This window comes from Aulonocara stuartgranti (genome assembly GCF_965226115.1).
Source record: "Aulonocara stuartgranti genome assembly, chromosome: 9".
Taxonomy (NCBI): domain Eukaryota; kingdom Metazoa; phylum Chordata; class Actinopteri; order Cichliformes; family Cichlidae; genus Aulonocara; species Aulonocara stuartgranti.
Window position 1 is genome coordinate 26,165,899 of NC_138960.1, and position 18,558 is coordinate 26,184,456.

General features: G+C 40.6%; 2 protein-coding genes across 9 annotated transcripts in view; both read left to right on the forward strand.

Annotated features, from left to right (window-relative positions):
- prex2 (phosphatidylinositol-3,4,5-trisphosphate-dependent Rac exchange factor 2) overlaps positions 1-3,290 on the forward strand; it is a 92,466-nt gene extending 89,176 nt beyond the window's left edge. For all 5 annotated transcript variants that reach the window (XM_082546619.1, XM_082546621.1, XM_082546620.1 and 2 more), the window contains 2 exons: positions 382-449; positions 2,270-3,290. In XM_082546619.1, coding sequence (XP_082402745.1) covers positions 382-449; positions 2,270-2,315 — 114 coding nt within the window. In that variant the 3' untranslated portion in view covers positions 2,316-3,290. The remainder of the gene's footprint in view (positions 1-381; positions 450-2,269) is intronic.
- A 195-nt stretch (positions 3,291-3,485) lies between these two features.
- The window catches only part of cUnh8orf34 (chromosome Un C8orf34 homolog), a 70,392-nt gene continuing 55,319 nt past the window's right edge, over positions 3,486-18,558 (forward strand). For 2 of the 4 annotated variants that reach the window (XM_082546680.1, XM_082546681.1), the window contains exon 1: positions 3,488-4,010. In XM_082546680.1, the coding sequence (XP_082402806.1) occupies positions 3,942-4,010 (69 nt within the window). In that variant the 5' untranslated portion in view covers positions 3,488-3,941. Of the gene's footprint in view, positions 4,011-5,655; positions 5,764-18,558 lie in introns of all 4 variants that reach the window. The other 2 variants (XM_082546678.1, XM_082546679.1) reach the window with 2 other exon arrangements.

Sequence of the window (18,558 nt, forward strand, 5' to 3'; positions counted from 1 at the left end):
GAGATCCATGAAGAGCTATTCCACTAAAGTCAACACTGACTCAAAACTTCACAGTGCTCCTGATTAAATAAACATCAATAAGCTATTATTGGAAGAACAGCACATGAGATGTCAGATTGTAGACGGTTTGAATGATATTGCTCAGCATTTATTATGACTAAGAGCTGACAAACCATATATTTTGTAGCTTTAGGAAAAAGAACTTCAACCCCCAGAGGGCAGAAATGTTCTTCGGCTTATTGTCTAAGCTTTGTTTAAGCTCTTCTCTCTGTGGTGTTTCATTCAGCTTCTGTTTGTGGCTGTTGCTTTTGGATTTATGTCCTTGTCCTCAATTATTATTATTATTATTATTATTATTTTTTTTTTTTTTTTGTCTTTTAGGGGGCAAGAGTTCAAAATTCTGCCAAGAACCTGGGAGTGAGGGATCGCACGCCGTCGTCCGTCCCAAGGTAAAGCTACAGGCACCACTCGTTTTACATTTGGCAACATTAGTTAAAGGTCATTAGCTTTTCTTGTTTTTGAGGCCACTCTTTTTAGGATTTTTCCAAACTTCATGTTATGGATCTTTCTTCGCACTTCTTTTCATGGACGGCATAAAAAATGAATTTAACCACAGGATGTTGACCATTAGTTTGAAGCTCTGGGTTTCCTGTATTTATTAACCAGACATGACTATATTTGGAGCACAGAGTAGAGCTGATTAGCTACTGCTAACTAACTAGACTGCATAGCAAAGGAGCCTCTGTTATTCATATGTTATCTTTTTTTGTAAAAAATGGTGAAAAAAAAAATGTAAATCAAGCGTCAAGCCACTTCCTCATTGGCTTCACATTTTACACCAAAAAATTATGTATGTCTTTTATATACAGTCTATGATTAAATCCAATAATTTAATGAGGAAACTGACATGGAAGCTATGTAAGAAAATAAACTATTTATTTATGCACATAACATTGGCCAAAAAAGATGCTTTTTGGAGTGCTTTTGGAAGAGAGAATTAAACAGCAAGACCCAGCAAGATGTTGTTCAGCATGAAAAAGTGCCTCCATAATGTCCATCTGAGTAGCTGAGAAGAATTAAGCAGAAGGACATGTACTGTAGTGCTATAGATCTCTGCCTGTGCTTTTTCAACAGGTCTGGAACCAAATGGTCATTTTAGGGATATTAGCAGAAAGATTCCTGTTGCTCAGTAGCTTTAACAGGAGGGCAAAGACTGCTCTAGCCATTTGGCTATGGCATATAGGTTTTGTGTGAGAGGCAGCCCTTTTGAACCTTTTAGTGAAATTGACAAATAAAATTTAGTGGCCGGATGATTAGTGTTGAGACACTGAGACATTGTGGTCATGCAGCAAAATTACTGCACTCCCTGCAGGCTTATGTCATAAGTGTTGCAGCATAAGTAGCTGCCACAACTGTGGGATATGTATGTATCCTCTGAGGGTCTTTACAAGATGGACTCTCATTCCTGCTGATCTGTAGATGGAAGGGTCTCTTACATTTTGCCCCGTAGTTACGTGTTGTTAACGCTCAAGTTGCGAGAAATTCACGTGATGTTGTGGAAAATATAACGAGACCGCGTTTTTCCACTGTGCAGAAATGATCTTTCAGGAGATGCGGATGTGAAGTGTAAAATATTAATGCATTTGTTATAAAATAAATAAATAAAAAAGAACCCGGAGAAGAGATGAGCGCAAATGCTTCTCATATTCTCAGTTGGCAAAGAGAGTTTTCTTGATACCACCATTTAGAATAGAGGGGTCCACTCCAACAAATTCATCATATCTCATGCTGCTCGAGTTTGATCTTGGATTACAAGTGACCTATCACGGACAAGAGCAAATCAAAGTGTTGCTTCAGCAATGTTTCTGTTCACCAAGGTGGCAGAAGAAACCATGCTTTGACTGGGAGAAGTATGGAAACTATTAGGACACTTTTTACATTTAATAATTTAACAAATGAATACGGATTTAACAGCTCATGGACTTATACATGAGCACTTTATATTATACATTACGATGTATAGAGGGCAGACTTATCAAGTGTAACAAAGATACTGTGCATAGTTTTAGTACGTACAAGTTGTTTGCTTGTTTTTTACTCTCTTTGCATATTTAATATTGTTTTACTTGGTAATACAGAGCTATTACTGCATGCTTCCAGTACGCATCCTCATATCCGGTAACTCCAAACAAAGACCTGAAGCCTGAAGAATCATCGCTTTGGTTGAATGTAATTAAGCGTCATGTTGCATATGTGTTTCTCTGATCAGGTTGTACAAGCTGTGCCAGCCTCCACCCCCAGATGGTGATCCATAATGCATCGCATCCAGGAAGAGGTCTTGAGGATCTTTTGAGTCAGCAACGCTTTCCCTCCACCAATAGCTTAATCTAATTAAAGAGAGTTATTGGGTTCATTTTACATGTCCAGAGTAGCTGCCTAAAGTGTAAATAGAATTTCTAAACCTTAGATTGTGTTTTAATACTTTACATTTTTCACTGTTGTATTTGATACATATTGTTGATTTTCTTTTTATTCTGTGATGCATCTGACAAGACAATGTGTCAGAGCGAAGGGAGCGAAATTAGCTTAATGAATGAACAAAATTAATCCCATCAGTTAAGTGTCTGCATGTTATTCTTCTTGTTTTTATGAGGGACATTTGCATTTCATGGTATTAGCTTTATTTGCATATGAAATAAACGATTAGAAGGATACTGGATGTAATTTGGCACAGTATTTGTTCAAATTAGCCAGTAATTTGTCAGCTTCTGTTCAGCTCTGACTTCAGTGCTTTGTCAGTTCCGTGCTGTTTAATCATATGACTGTGTGTGTGTGTGTGTGTTTCTTGAAAAGATGTTTATTCACTTGTTAATATGCACAGCATTTAGCAAAAAGAAAGAAAAACAAGGGGGAAAAGTATTGATAGAGTCATACTGTCTCACTGGGTTCAGATTGTTAGGCATGCACATGAAGATTTTTCAGTGATTTTTATCAGTATTAACATAAAACAGCATACAGTTAGGAGCTATATTCTGTGTTCCTATATTTTTATATATATATTGACAATACTCAGGATTAAAACATGCTATCATTGTAGAGTGGATGACTAGCTTGCTACTATGCAAAGGGTGATGTTTCCTACATAGACCGTATGCCTCTGTATGATCAATGTAAAAATGAAGATGATTGGGGTTTTTCTGCATATTCCCTTCAAAATCCTACAAAATAATAATAATAATCCTGCCATGTATACAGTTTGTAAAATGTACATTAAAGCTGATTACAGGGGACACTTCTGTAGTTGATTTACTCCTGAAAATGACCATTTTTCCACCGGCCATGTTGGTTGTGGTTGGTGTAGAAGATACCCGCCTTTCCACAACTCTTTATTTAGGTGTGCATGCAGTTTTACTTATCAGTGTGCAGGTAATGTGGCCTAATTAAAGCTACGAGGAGAGAAGTGCGCTTGTTTCCTTGTGGTAATTAGCAGAATGCGCAGTAACTGGTCAGTGCACGAATTTGTTGCCCAATTATCATGCTGAAGCGCGCGCACGCACACACCACAGTCTCGTTAAAGATAGTGCTAGGCAGTGCCCGGTGTATAAGTGGGAGTGGCCGTGGCGCGGTTAAAACTGGCAGCCAGTAAGCGGAAGATTTGTAATCCCTGTCACAGAGCCGCTGTGGCATTGGCTCATGCGGGGAAGCTACAGCCACAGAGTCAGTAAGGCGACAAGCTGGGGAAGGTCCCGGGCTGACTCTCCTCCAGGATGAGCCGGACTCAGAGTCACCCGCTCCGCACTTGACGCAAACCTGCCTGAACTTAACGTGGCTCGGTGCACATTTTCTACATTTCAATTCGCCGAGACGTCTCCTGAAGGACGAATGACAGCGGCTCACCTCATGATTTCATCCCGCTAAAAGCTCAACACAACAGTTTCTCCATGGCGTCTCTTCAACAGTCAAGAATTCAGTCGTATCTGGAGAAGAATAAAATCGGACCCTTGTTTGAGGTGAGTGTACGAATGTGCATCCAACTCCGAAGTTATTGGCAGCCGGTTTAAAGGACCACCACTGCTGTGCACCGGACTGCGTTATTCGCTTTAATTTATAGTTTGTGCCAAATGGCGAGCGCGCGTTTGCGTGAACTGTCACTGTCTTATTACTGCATTATTACTTATGCGTCGTATAGTTTAAATCAGAAGGGCTGGTTTCAAATAAAAACATTTATTTTCTTGCACTTCTACAGCCGATGTCTTCCCCCTGCGCTTCCCTTTAAACGACACTGCAAACCCTATAAAGCAATATCGGCTGCTCTGTCTGCCCTCACATCTCCAAGCTTACATCCTTCTGCTGGTGATTTGCATTTAAGAAGACTGGGATGTAGCATCCTCTCTGTGCCTTTTACAGTTTGGTGAAGTTGGGGGAAGCCAGTTGTAATTCAGACTGGACACAGTAGGCTTAGCTTTTACTATACGTTGTGCTACAGAGGACACAGCCACCCTCGCTGTGTGTTTGTCACTGAAACCGTCTGTGTGTTCTTCATCGGGGGTTAGAGCTACAGTAAGAAACCCAGGGGGTTAGGAAAAGCATGACTTCATCCCTTGTTTGCTCCTGGATTAATTGCTGAAAGCAGGTCTGCACGGGTGTGAGACATAATCAGATTTATTAGAAGTAGCTTTTCTCTGAGGTGCAGAAGTCTGATTTCAAGAATCACTTATCACCATGAGAAGAAGGCAAGGATACAGAGGGATGGCTGTATACGTGAACTGACTATACGTGTGCTTCACAAATGTGCTGACGCTTCACTTTTCCCCAGCTGCATGTGTGGAAGCGGCAAACGCACAGAGCTTGAAGTGCATGGATTACAGGAGCTGCTGTGGCTTGTTTCAGCACCGTGGACAGTGAATCAAGCCTAACATGCATTTCAACAGCGTAGAAGAGAGAAAATCTTCCTACCAGGCTCAAAACCGCTCAGTTGAAAGGCCTCTGTAATCTCTGATTGTTTGTCTTTGCTCCCTCCATATTCCTCTTCCACCTGTCCCCCCCTCCCCACCCGTCCCTGCCGCCTGTCTGTGATTTCTTTTTCATTCCTTGCTCCGTGCTCAATTAAATTGTGTTTCCTTCATGTGACGATTGAAGGCGATTAAAGCCAAGGAAGTGCTCGGCGCGCTGATCAAAAATGCATTTGTTGCAAACATCTGTGACGAGACTTTATAGTGAGCCATTCACATCCAGAGTTGTCTCCCAAAGTTATCAAACAGACTTGTTATTCTGAGTTACAGAGACGGGGATCGTTGGCGAGGTGTTCACAGCAAATAGGCTGCGAATGGCGTGTTGTGAGGCTGCATTGTGTCGTGTAGATTTGCTGGGGAAACTGCCAGGAGGGAGAAAGAGGTGTAGTAAGAGGAGGATATTGAAAACTCTCCTGGCTCTGTCGCTCTCCTCATGAGAAAAATGATGTAGCTGCTACCCTGCTGCTGTGCTTGAAAACCCTTGACCATTTCATTGTTGTCCTAAAGAAAATCCATCCGTGTGCTTTCAGTTGTGAAGAAACAAGTTCTTTTTTTTATTTTATTGGACAAGTCCTGAAGAGAGGTTTGAATTCTCGCTGTAATTTCTTTTCTTTTTCTTTTTTTTTTCTTTTTTTTGGATCAGATGTAGAACATTGATACAGGTGAAGGAATGATACAGCTGTTCTGTGCTGCTCAGACCAAAAAAGGGGCTCGCTGGAAGCTTGATATCCAAACAATACAACACCTACAGGTAAAATGAATTTATAAATGTACTTGTAATTAAGGTACTACAAGAGCACAGTGTGGACAGTTATGGCAAAGTGAACTACAAAAACAAAATGTAGTGATACTATTACAGTATAATGGTCTTGTATTACAGAGATTCATTATAAACAAGAAGCCATCGTGATCACAAACACTTTAAAACTTGCCCTGTTAAATTACAATAATGTGCTGCCAGTTAGAATTGCCTACATCAAAGTGCTGCTTTTATAATATGCATTCTATAATCTGCAGCACTCTTACTGTGAAAGATATTACACCACCACACTATATAATAGAGGCCATTTTACTCTTTCTTTTTTAATCTCCATAAATAGTTTTGTACAAAAATATATTAAAGTGTCATAGAGCTACAGTCATTGGACACTATTATTATTTAAGATGGGTACACTGTAGTTATGAAGGGATGGACATGCTCACTAACCATCCTCATGTAGGCTGTGGTGTTTAAATGATGCTCAATTGGTACAAAGTGTGTCAACAAAATATCCCCTACACCATTACACCGGTCTATGCCTTTGAAACAAGGCAGGATGGCTTCATCCTTTCAAATAGCGACCTCAGTTTGCTATTTTCAGCTGACAGGAGTGTTGCGTGGTGTGGTCTTCTGCTGCTGTAACCCATCTGCCACAAGGTTCAATATGTTGTACAGTAGATCCAGAGTTTCTGAAGTAGACCACTATGTCTGGCACCAATAAACATGTCACATTCAAATCACTTTTCTTCCCCATTCTGATGCTCAGTTTGAACTTCAGCAGGTCGTCTCAGCCATGTCTACATGATTAAATGCACTTAGTTGGTGACGTGTGATTGGCCAATTAAAGCGTTAATAAGAAGTTTAACAGGCGTGACTAACAAAGTGGGCATTGAGTGTAAAACCACAAACCAGGTTCTCAAGCTACATGTTGCTGGCTATGAGGTTAGTTTTTATTGTTTTTGAACTATGCCCATTTGGATGTAACCACTGTGATATCACCTGTTGGTTTGTGGGACCCTGTTTTGAAGGTGAAGGGGACAGTTATCAGTATGAGCTGTCAGGCTACATTAGCAAAGCAAGAGGAATTCTATGGGTGCAGCGCACATAAACAGACATCTCCTAATGACATAAAATGCTAGCAGGCTTAGTGATCAAGCAACAGAATGGGACAGTTTGGAGAGATAATGTACTTTGAAAAGGCACCGACACCACAAACACGACTGAGAGATCTAGTTCTTTGAGTTGATGAGAAGTAGCAAAAAATTGTAGCGGGCTTTAAAGTGGTTTCTTTCCTCGGTGAGGTTTAACGTGGCTGACTTGCTTGTGGAACCAGCCTCAAAGGGCCACTAAAGGAACTGCAGTCTTCTGCACTCGGGCCCTTGATTATGACAAGATAGCAAGCTTAAAAACATGGTATTCATTTCACTGCACTGTCACAGGAACACTGATGAATACTTGAATACTAGCCACAGGTAATTAATCTCTGTTGTGGTGGCTCGTTGCTAGCTAAACTTCAACACTGTTCTCAGATACACAAACAGTGGAAAGTGGATCACACATCCACACAAAAAAAGTCCAAACGCAGCATAACCGTCACAACACCACTAAATTAATGATGATTGAACTTAAACACTTGTATTCCCAGGAGTCTTTTAGCTCATTAGTGCAGAAATTGTGTGTAGCGGTAGTACTCTGTAGAGACGTTCTTTAGCGAACGATCTAATTCGTACAGAAAATATAAATGGATTGTCTCCTTCAGCTTTTACATAACTCTTCATAGTAAAGGCCGCCCTTTGTTTGCTGAAGGATCTCCTAAATATATTTATTGAAGAGCCTTTCCGAACGCAAGTGTACAAGTTTGTTATGGAAATAAAAGACGTCCTTTGTCTCCATTAAGAGTCCTCTTACAATATTGGCTATGTATGTTTAAGTCCTCCCTCCCTCCTTGAACTCTCCGATCTGTACCAATCTACCCTTGGCTTTCATGTTGCATAAAAATCCAACTTCAGCTTAATTTTTTTCCTCCTAAGGCAAAGCGCCATCACTCCTTCCTCATACCCAGCTGCAGTCTTAAACAGTGTGAGTAGAAGCGAGGGTTCATTTACTCGCCCTGATGAGACACAGCTTATGATTTGCCAGAGAATCGATCTCCCACCCCACTAATGAAATAGTTGCTTTGCAGAGATAGCAAGCTGAGTCAACACAGACATAATATTCTTCCAAAACAGTGAAGCAGCCTCTCATAATAACTGAAGTAATTGCTCTCTAACGTATTGTAAAGTGTTTTGGTAAATTGATATTCTTTTCAAACACCTGCCCTTTTCCAATGCCTTAGCAGTTTCACTGCAATGTAACAAATCCCAGTCAGTGTTAGGCATTAAAGCAAGCTGAAGGTCACATGCTCAGGTTTCGTTGTTATACTCGGTATGATACTCCATTGTAAATGCCACTTTTTAAAACTATAAAAGCCCCCCTTTCCTGACATTTGTCAACACACAGGGCTCATTAATTGAATGAAATAATGGGTCTAATTCTTTAATCTTTGCTTTATCGAAGGAGGATCTGCAGGATCTACCTGCAAACTTCTGACATTTAAACTCGTGTAACACAGTTGGTGTAAAATGGTGCATTCTTTGCCTTTATCAGCAGACGGTGTAAAAAAACCCGCTCTCATATTCCTCCCCGCTGTGATCTGTCAATCATGTCTTAGCCGATATAATGGTTCTGTTGGAACTGTGAACTGATGGATCATGTAAATGTTGCCTGGATCAAAAAAATGTCACAGCATTGAACTGGAAACTGGTGTAACAGTCAGATGTTGAAATACAGCCCTGCTCTGTGAAGCAATTGGGGTCTGACTTTTTCTCCTTTGTGACTTTAATAGCTTGAATACAGGTTTGACATGAATTGAGTATTTGTTATAGTTTAGAGGCTGCTGTGATTGCTCGGCGATATGATGTAGACTGTATTTAGTGTGATTTACATACATATTTAATTAAATAGAACAGGTCTGGATTGTTCACAACAGTGTTTAGAAACTTGCAAATGGAAAATACTGTTGCTTCTAAAATATCGGCGCAACACGAATGCATATAATTTCTTTGAAGTTTGTGCATGTATTGCTTTCATCATTCATATGCCTTAAAAAAAGAAGATCAGGTTCAATTAGTTCTACACAGTGAGAATGACAGATTTGAAATCGATGACTGGGGAAAAAAGAACACCCGTACTGAATTTGCACTTTGTTTGAGCCAATGCTTTGGGTCAAGGTGCAGGAATTTAAACGAGTAGGCTGCTCAGTTTCTACTTATTGGTGTTTCTGCTTCGAGTGAAGTTAAATGACTTTGCTTCTCCCTCAAGATTTCTCTGAGTGAACTGTTTATCCGTTCACGTAGAAAAGTTCCACTCCAACTTGCTCAGCTGTGTAGTTCTGCTAATGTGCTGCGTCCAGGGTTTAAGAAGTCCAGCCCTGCAGTGCTGTTAAGAGGTCAGGTAGGGCTGGGAAACACGTATATGCACAGACACACACCACCTGACCTATTGATCCACTTCCTTTGGAGATAATTTACTGGACTCTGTGTGATTGAGTGTTTTGCAGCTTATTTTTCACCAACATTATTACCAACATCCCTCATCTTTCTGTCTCAGTGAAACTTTAATATTTCTTGTTGGCCATAAACATACACCTAAACTTAATAAATATGTGTTCACTGTGTCAGACCTGCATTTACTGTGATTTCTTCCCATTTCAAGATTATCTACACTGTATAGGAAAACCAAATGGCAGAACTCAGGTAGATAATTGCTGTTATAACATGTTAAATGTTCTGCTTAATTGCAGGTAAATTAAAGTGCTGGACACTTTAGAGCATATTATTTATGTTATTGTCCAAAATTGAGCCACTACAAACCTGGAGTCCTGTCGCGCCCACTTAAGACACTGAAACAATGAAACAGTGCATATTCACACAATACAAACAAATACTCTGAAATAAGACTTAATAAAATGCTTAATAGTTAAAGACCTAAAATATTGAATTGATTCATGTTAATTGAGAGCCATCAGTCAAAAAGTAAAAAAGTCACATAAAATTTGATAAATTACAATATTAATTTACATTGCTTGATCTTAATTACTTTGAGCATTTGACTTTACAATGGAACTAGGACTGTGAGATGTAACCCAAACCTCTTTATCCTCAAAGTCAATGTGTTGAAAGCAAAAAAAAAAAAAAAAAAAAATAGGCAAGCATAAAGATTTGTTTGACAAGGGCCAAATTGCAATGACTAGATGAATGGATCAGGGTATCTTCAAAACTGCAGCTCTTGTGGGGTGTTCCTGGTCTCCGGTGGTCGGTATCTTAAACTGGTCCAAGGACGGAGCAGTGATGGATGGCCAAGACTCGTTGATGCATGTGGGGACCAAAGGCTAAGGCTGAGTAGTTCAATGCAACAGATGAACTACTTTAGCTCAAATTGGTTAGAAAGGTGTCAGAAAACACAGTGCATCACAGTTTAATGCATGTGGGACTACTTGGTATTTGAGTTGACCTAAGTCATAATTTGCAAAGTACAGTTTTCTGGTCCATGTCATACTTTTCATAACCAAACAGCATCCGCCCTACAGAGGTAGAACCTTTGTCTCACCTTCACTCTCTATGCTGATATCCATGTTTCTGCCTGCATCCGTTTCTTGTAAGACTGCAGAGCTGTCATTCAAATGATTAGAAAATGCCATTAACAGTATATTTTGTAAAATCATTAAATTAACTATAAATTAGAACACAGAAGAACATTGGTCTTATTTTTTAGGAATGTGTATCATAGGTCAGTCAGATCAGGATTTAATATAATTGATATTCTTTGAACTTGGATTGCTGTCTGATTTCTTTTCTTTCAACTTATTTTTTCCCTTTCAACAGGAAATAAGGTCAGTATTTTCTGCAATGTAACAACGAGAGAGGAAAGGACTTGAACAGAGAATACAGGGGAGGCTTAGTAAATGTCCAAAGTCTATATTTTTAGTCAAAAATAAGCAGTGATCATAGGAACAAGGAAGGCAGCAAAGTAAACAATCCAAGTAGGGAGCAGGCAAAAGGCAAATCCATAAAACAGCCCAAAAAGGTCATACACAAGAAAATCAATGACTAAACATGAGAAATAACAAGAACACTAGAAAACAAGAAAAACTAAGAAATGCCTGGAAATCTTGACATGGTGAAAGTAAGACGATCTGACAGGGAACATAGAGGAACAGCACATCCTGCAGTGAGCAGCTCACTGATGGGAGATGGGTGAGTAATTGGCAAATAGGGAACAGGTGTTTGGGGGGCGGGGGGGAGACTAATCAGGATGTGGCAGACAGGAGGGAGAGGGTACCGTCAAATAATCCAAAAAATGACCTCCTACCTCCTTTTCTAATCACTTTGAGCGAGAACATCATGGGGTTAAGCAAATTTGTGAAGAAAAATTCAAAAGGACTTTCGGTGCTCAGAGAATCTGACTAGACTCCTTAATCCTTTATCATCCAAGTATCATACAGGTCACCTGGATGTTTTTTGTAATTTTGGCTGTAAAATTACAAAATAATTCTCATCTTTCAGGGACAATTTTAATTTTCTCTTTAGATTAAAATTGTCGAGGAGTAAGATCATGTGACGAGCACATGGTAAAATCCAGGTGGAGCTGACTTTTTTTACAGCAAATTTCTTCTATTCTTTCCCAAAGCTGTTTGCATTTCATCTCTAGCACAAATGATAACAGCGTTACGGCCATTTAACGAGCACTTGTAAAATAGGCCAGTGTGACATATCGAAACTACAATATACAGAAGACGGACTACAAAACATAAATGTTGTTTCATCTAGGTCGAATAAACAAGAACATCGACAAAAATGTATCATTAATTACAAAGGGTGTAACTTTAAAGAAAACACATAGCTTAAAAGATGAATTTTATCTTATTTCCTTGTGTTTCCTGCTGGAAAGTGATCCAATTTAACTCCTTTTCTTCTCTTTATTTTGGATTTCTGTAATTTCATTGAAACCCCTCCGTCTGTCACTTAGCCAAACTGACCTGAAGCAAAAATTAATGAATGATCATCCTAAAGACTGGTGATGCAACAGTGGGTATTACTAAATATTTAGCATTAATTATCAAAAACACTCTGTATATCATATTGCATACAGTCCAATATGAGAAGTGAGTCGCTTTGATCATAAATCCAGATAAGCTCGTTACCTTACATCTTCAAGACTAAGTATAGCTTCGGGTTTTCTACGCTTGCTCTTTTGGTTGTAGTTTCAGCCATTTGTATGCACACATGTTGGTGGGTTATTACAGCATGCAGACACAGATCTGCTCACTTTGAATCATTTTAAGTAAATGTGTAGGCTTGGTAAATACCTGTCAATTAGGAATAAAATGATTTCCTTTGGTAATTTATTACGACACCGTGAGAAAATTGAAACAAAGCCTTTTTTCCCTTTTGATGTCTGGCTGGTAGGGTAAGTGATTCATTTACAAATGAACAGCATCAAAATTCAGGGGAGAGAAGGTTAGGATTGGTTAAATTGCATCATAATGTGCCAGAGAAAGTGCTGCAGCATCCGTATCAATTAGACGTTATCTTTTTCTTCAAACTCTGTGATGGTCTTGAGTTTGGTAACTTGGTGTGACAGATGTGTGGTCATGCACGGGTTAACACGGCTTCCCCTCAGGCACAGTTAGAGTAATTACCACGAGACAGGCGGCTCAACACACGGCCCAAGGCCAGGTTGGTCCTGAGGGAGTGCAGGATGGGGACAAAGAGGGAAGGTAAAGCATTTCTGTGGTATCTGGAAGATCGAGCAGGGACACGATGAGTGAAGTCCAAAATGAGGAAGACTTAAAGCGTGCAGTGTTAGGCAGGGGGAAGGAGTATCCTTGTATTTGTAAGAAGACAGGAAACAATCAGGAGAGAGAGAGAGTACAGTGGCTCTGGTGCATGCTAATAAAGATATCACGTCCATTTCCAGCCCGCTGATCCTGGGGGCTTACTGATGTGTGAAGCTGATAGTCATGCTGGTGGTGTAGGAGAGCTGATCATGTGATACAAAGAGCCTTGACAGTTGCCCTCTGTTTGTTCAGCTGGTGACTAATGACCATGTGTGTACAGTGTGCAGACACTATCAGTGCTCATACTGTATGTATTTCTATAATGTGTGTGTTTTTAAAGGTTGCAAAGACAAAGTTAATTTGGCTGTTTGTCCATTACCTTTCCAGCTCAGCTTTAATGTAAATGATGGCGGAAACAATCCACAGTGCTCATTCTGTGTCTTCCCAACTTTAGCTCTAACTAGTATTAGTTGTCCCCAATTGTATTGTGCTACACAGTATGTTATTTTGAAGAGGATAATCTACACACTGTTGACGTAGAGCTGGCTCGTGGATGAGATCCTTGAGTGATGGCGATAAAAAAGTGGCAAAATTGGGACGATACTTAAAGAACAGCAGTTCTTTGAGTGAAAATGGCGTGTTGATGCCAGAGATCAGCCAAAAATGGCCAGACTGGTTCGAGGTGATAGGAAAGCAACAGAGAAGACCATCTCTGAATGAAACAGATGGGCTACAGCAGCAGAGGTCCACACTGTGTCGAAAAACTGACACAAGAGCTCACCAAAACTTTTGAACAATAGAAGATTCTGCTGCAGCATTCAGCTGATAGAAGCTTGTCTAACCAAAATCAAAGCACGAGTCCATCCTGGCTTTTCTTACGAGTTTAGGCACATGGTGGTGTAATAGTGTGGGCAATATGGGGCAAAGTGTCCCTAATAAAGTGTTCAGTGAGCGTAGTAAATAAAATTCAGTTTTTCTGATTTTTCAAATGCTAGGTAGTCTTGTGACTGTGTGAAGTTGATGTGTAGTTAAAAAGATATACAAAAGATACCCAAGAAGTTTGCAAAGAAGAGCTTTGTGAAGAAAAAGTGTTTCTCATATAGAACACAAAATACATTGAATGCAGTGATAGTCATAGCAAGGCCTCTGTGCGTTTCGTTTTCTATTTTAATTACTTGATTGCTGTGCAGCAGAAAGATCGTCATGTAGGTTTTGAAAAGGTTAAGTCACGTATAAATGTTGTGAATAAATCTGTTCCTGTGGAACACAGCAAGCACCACAGATAATTACCAAAAAGATGATAAGCAAATTAGCATTTACACGCTTATTTTATTGTTATTAATCCAACAGTATCGGAAACCATACGGAAATAAATAGAGGGTGATAATAATTGCTCTCCCTAGTTGCAGAAGTGCAGAAGTGACAGAGAACAGTAAATGGCACAAATTAAACTGCAGGAGAAACAAATGCAAATGGAAAGGGGAAAGATGTGATACTGGAAGATGTTCGATTGAAAATTGCTTTGGCAAATTTTGTCAATCCAACAGCGCCCTACAGTGAAACCGGCCAAACATAATCAGCAAATACTCCGCAAGGACAAAGCAAGTGAAGGGTGCATATCAGCGAGGAAGACGAGAGCAGTTTTATCTGCTGGTTCCAGTCTGGCCAGGTGACATTGCCTCTCCTGTAGTCTCCTCTTCCACATGATCTCTTCTGCTCTTGCCTTCCTGCTTATTCAGGGTTTGGATGTCTTCCACCGGCACATCTCTTGCTCTCCCTCTGCGTGTCTTCACCTACGTTGGCTCTGAACTATAAAGACACTCACATGTCACCTTAAGTCACCTGTGATGTGACTTTGCATTGACATATTTTATTAACAGAAAGAATAAGTAAATCATTGGCAGCCATTGGCCTCTTCTATAGGTGACAGGGACAGGAAGCCCTCCAGGGAGTATTGGAGGAGCTGTTTCTGCAAGTCCGGAACATGCTGAAGGTGACACTGATTTTATTCAAGCAAGCCTGAAATAAAATGTGTAAATGTGCTCTATACTGCTGAAATCCTCTTATGTCTACCCTCATACTTGCAATACAGACACACTGCGCTTGTCTCAGTAGATATGTGAATAGATATACTTCCTCTTTGGAACACAGACATCACAGAAAGCCGACTCATGCAGAGTAAGTGTTGTGTGCTGCAGGCTCAGTGTCTCCTTGCATCCATAAATCCATAGCTCAAATAGTCCACCAGGAGTCTACAATGGCTGAGGAGGAAATTCATCAGCTCACAGGTTGACAAAAAAGAACTAAAGCTTAGGCAAAGTCGCTTAAATCACAGAGCTTGTGAAGCAGCGTTGGCTCTGTCGGTATCTGGTGTTTTTTTTTTTTTACTTCAGCCTTTTTTATTCTTGTCCGTGTTCTTTGTGATTCCGTCTTTGATTTGCACAAGAGAAATCATTATCCAAGTGTCCAAGGTAACAAATGGAAATGAACCCCTTGGGACTGGCAAAATTTATTATACTGCAACCGACACTTGAACCGCGTGGATACTCTGTGTCACCAGAGTTTGAAGATTTGTCCTTACCCACCACCCTGGTAGAGTTCTCTCTTCCTGTCCTCTTTCAATGCCACCGTCAAAACTGTCTCAGCCTGCTACTCGTGCACGACCTCCAGAACTTTCTCTTTGCCCTCCTCTCTTATTTTCGACTTCTTTCCACTTTTAATTCAGGGAGTTTGTTTAAGTTGTGGGGTATCAGGCATCAGTGAGCGTATCATGACTGCTATTGTCCCCGGAGAGAGTCCTCGAGAGCTTCCAAGGACATGGGTGTCTCTTGGCTGGCTGACAGCTTGTCAATTACTGTGACCGAACGAAACTGCCTGGGGCACGCAGATATCCCGCCAAACGACGCATCTGCACAAATACGAACTGAGACTCCACTGTCTCAGTTGCTTCCGCCACCTGTTGGGCTGCTTGGAGATCACCGCTTCACAGACCGAAACTCTCGGGCACTCTTTAAATCTCTCTCACACATATAAAACCATACGTTAAGGACGATGTTCTGCTGGTGCAAGTAAGTCCAAACCAAATAGTATTAAAGTCAGCTTGCACCGAAAAATGTTGACCCAAATTTGAGTCTACATCTTATTGTGGTTCCTGTCGAAGGAAATGTGATTACCCGTCTAACAGCATGTGCTTATCAAAACAAGACTGGTGTTATTTAAAGCAGCTCATTACCATAGAACGTGAAAGTGTCAGACACGGTTACTTTGCTCCGCTGCATACGTGAGCAATGCAAATGCTTGCATATCCACCGTGCAGATTTAGTGGGATCTGCTGCTTACAGTGTGAGGTTTTGCCTTATTACAATTGTCATTGTAGATGGTAAAGGACGAAGAGGTGCTTTAGCTCATTAAACAGCCATGTGTCATGCTGGAAGCAGAACACTCTGTAGTGCGTGCAATCAATACACGTTGACACAAGAGTGCTGTACAGTACAGACGTGTGCAGAATGCACATGTAGCTGCAAGCTATGGAATCTTTTCTTTCTTTGCATCATCGCTTCCTTCTCTTGTCTGTGCATCCCTGTGAACGCACATCCCACTAAGAACCGTCTTCCCTTTACCCCTTTCCTGCAAAAAGAAATGAACACTTGGGGCACTTAACAGAGTTCTCATCATTTGCTTCCAAATTACAACCTTCAGTAATAGACCTCCTGTTGGTAAGTTAGTTAAATTACCCACAGGAACTACTAAGCAGTAATTACAACTTTTGCCTTGTGCCACTTTTAGAGGTTTTAAACTGTTAGACTATGGTGAGGAGCGCTGCTTTGCTAAACTCTCGGTGCGCTATTCTCTCATGTGGTGCTACTCCTGCAAACAGTGGCGTGAGTTGCCTGTGTTGTTAGGCCTTTACAGAGAGACATTTCAGCATGCGCCCTGTTTATCCATTCACATGCTGTTTCCTGTCAGAGCTGCTGTAGACACTGGGGCAGAGCAGGAATGTCCCCCTGACCAATTACCTGATTAGCTTTCTGAGCACACATAGTGCAGCCAAGACTAGCCAGCTGTAATACACACACAGGCAGGCTCTCTTTATCCTGTCTCTACCTCTTAAAAAAACAACAACACGCACATATGCAAATAAACTCATATTGCCAAATGCATACCAGCCATCAAAGCGTAGGAAAATACAATTCTGCTAGGTAAGCAACTCTACAGTGTATCCTATCACAAATACTTAAACACACACATACACACAGACGCACTCATTTTATCCATACATTACTGCCAATTCACTGCAGTCCACTAATGGCTTCTCTGCTTCACTGCAGTAGTCATCCTGAAGTCAGCCTGAGCTCTGCTCTGAATGGCTTAAACTGGTCAAACAGAGTTCGTTCTCATACCGTATCGCAGCGGCACACACAAATATACTGACAGGAGCAGACATATGCTCATTTCACTGCACCCATCATATTCAAAGGGACTGCTATTCCCTATAGCTGTGATATAAGAGTTTCGCTCTGTGGTTTTCTGTAGGTGAAGAAAAATAAAACCCACTTCTGCGCTTGCATTTGTATCGTAGCTAGTGTATTAAGAAGTGTTTTGGGCAGTGTTAATATTTTTCTGTTGTTGTGTTTTTTGTCAGTGTGTGTGTACAAGGAGGGAATGTGTCGTAAACGGGTAGGACGTGATTAGTTTGAACATGATCGTTCGTTTGAAGCAGTTCCCATCATGCGTTTGAAGGATTTGAAATTAGCATGCAGAGTGAGATATGGCCTCCACCCTCAGCACCTGTTACTGTGACTCCCACCAGTGTGTTTTTCTCTCTTTTTTTTCTGAGGTACACTTCTTCATTTTCTGCTGCTTTTTTCTCAAAATGTCCTTATTCAAAAATGTGAGTTTATCCTTATGCTTACATGTAATATCTGGGCGCTCTTTCTACATGAACAACCATCCGCGGAAGTCTTGTGCACGCCACTTGTGTCCGTGTAGTTTCCATTTTTAACTTAAGCTGTGAGTAAATAATTGTTTCGGTGTCAAACTGATTGGAAGAGCCTGCAGTGCACCAAGTCAGGAGCACAACTAGGAGTTGTGCACTTTTTGTGACATTCACAGGGTTGTGCACCTTATATTTGTCAGACTGCCAATGCCAAGTTCCTCTCTAAGTGTCAAAACTATCTAGGCATGGGTGATATATTGAATTTTATAACTGGCTGCCATCATCATATCCGTGGAGCTTTGTGCAGCACTGAGTCAGGTCTCCGTGGCGCTATATTCGCTAGTCATACTTTAAAAATTTCTATTAGTCTGTGTACCATTGTCAAATGCAGCTCAAAAAGAAAGGAAGGGGCCACCTTCTCATACTTATCAGAGATTACAAATATATACTGAGTTATTGGCAGACTAATAAGTCAGTAAAATGAAATCTAACCCTCAAAATACCTTGAAAAGTCCCATATGTCACTGTGGGCCTGCTGAAAGTGTATTATACACAATACTAACACAACGATTGCTCAACACCTTCTCAACTGTGCAAATGCACGTGGTCAGAATAACACTTTCAGGCTGCAAACTTTGGAAAATCACCAGATGTGATGCTGGAGAAAAACTTGCGCCTTCATTTTGCTTTCTCTGGTATTCTAGAGCATTTTTTAAAAATTGCCCTTCATATTTCAAATGTTACTCAGCGAAAAGGCTGCTGAAGAACACCCTTGATTCCTGCAGTGTTTATTTACTTGTATACTTATTTGCCTCATCTGATTTTTAACAAGCTTGCAGACATGTTTTACTAATAGACACGGAAGGGAACTGCTCCATGTCTGTAAGGAAAAACTAGTACCATCTTTTATTATTTAAAGACTGTGATACCGGGCTTGGTATAAATCTCCACTTGCTGGACGCGCACACTTGCT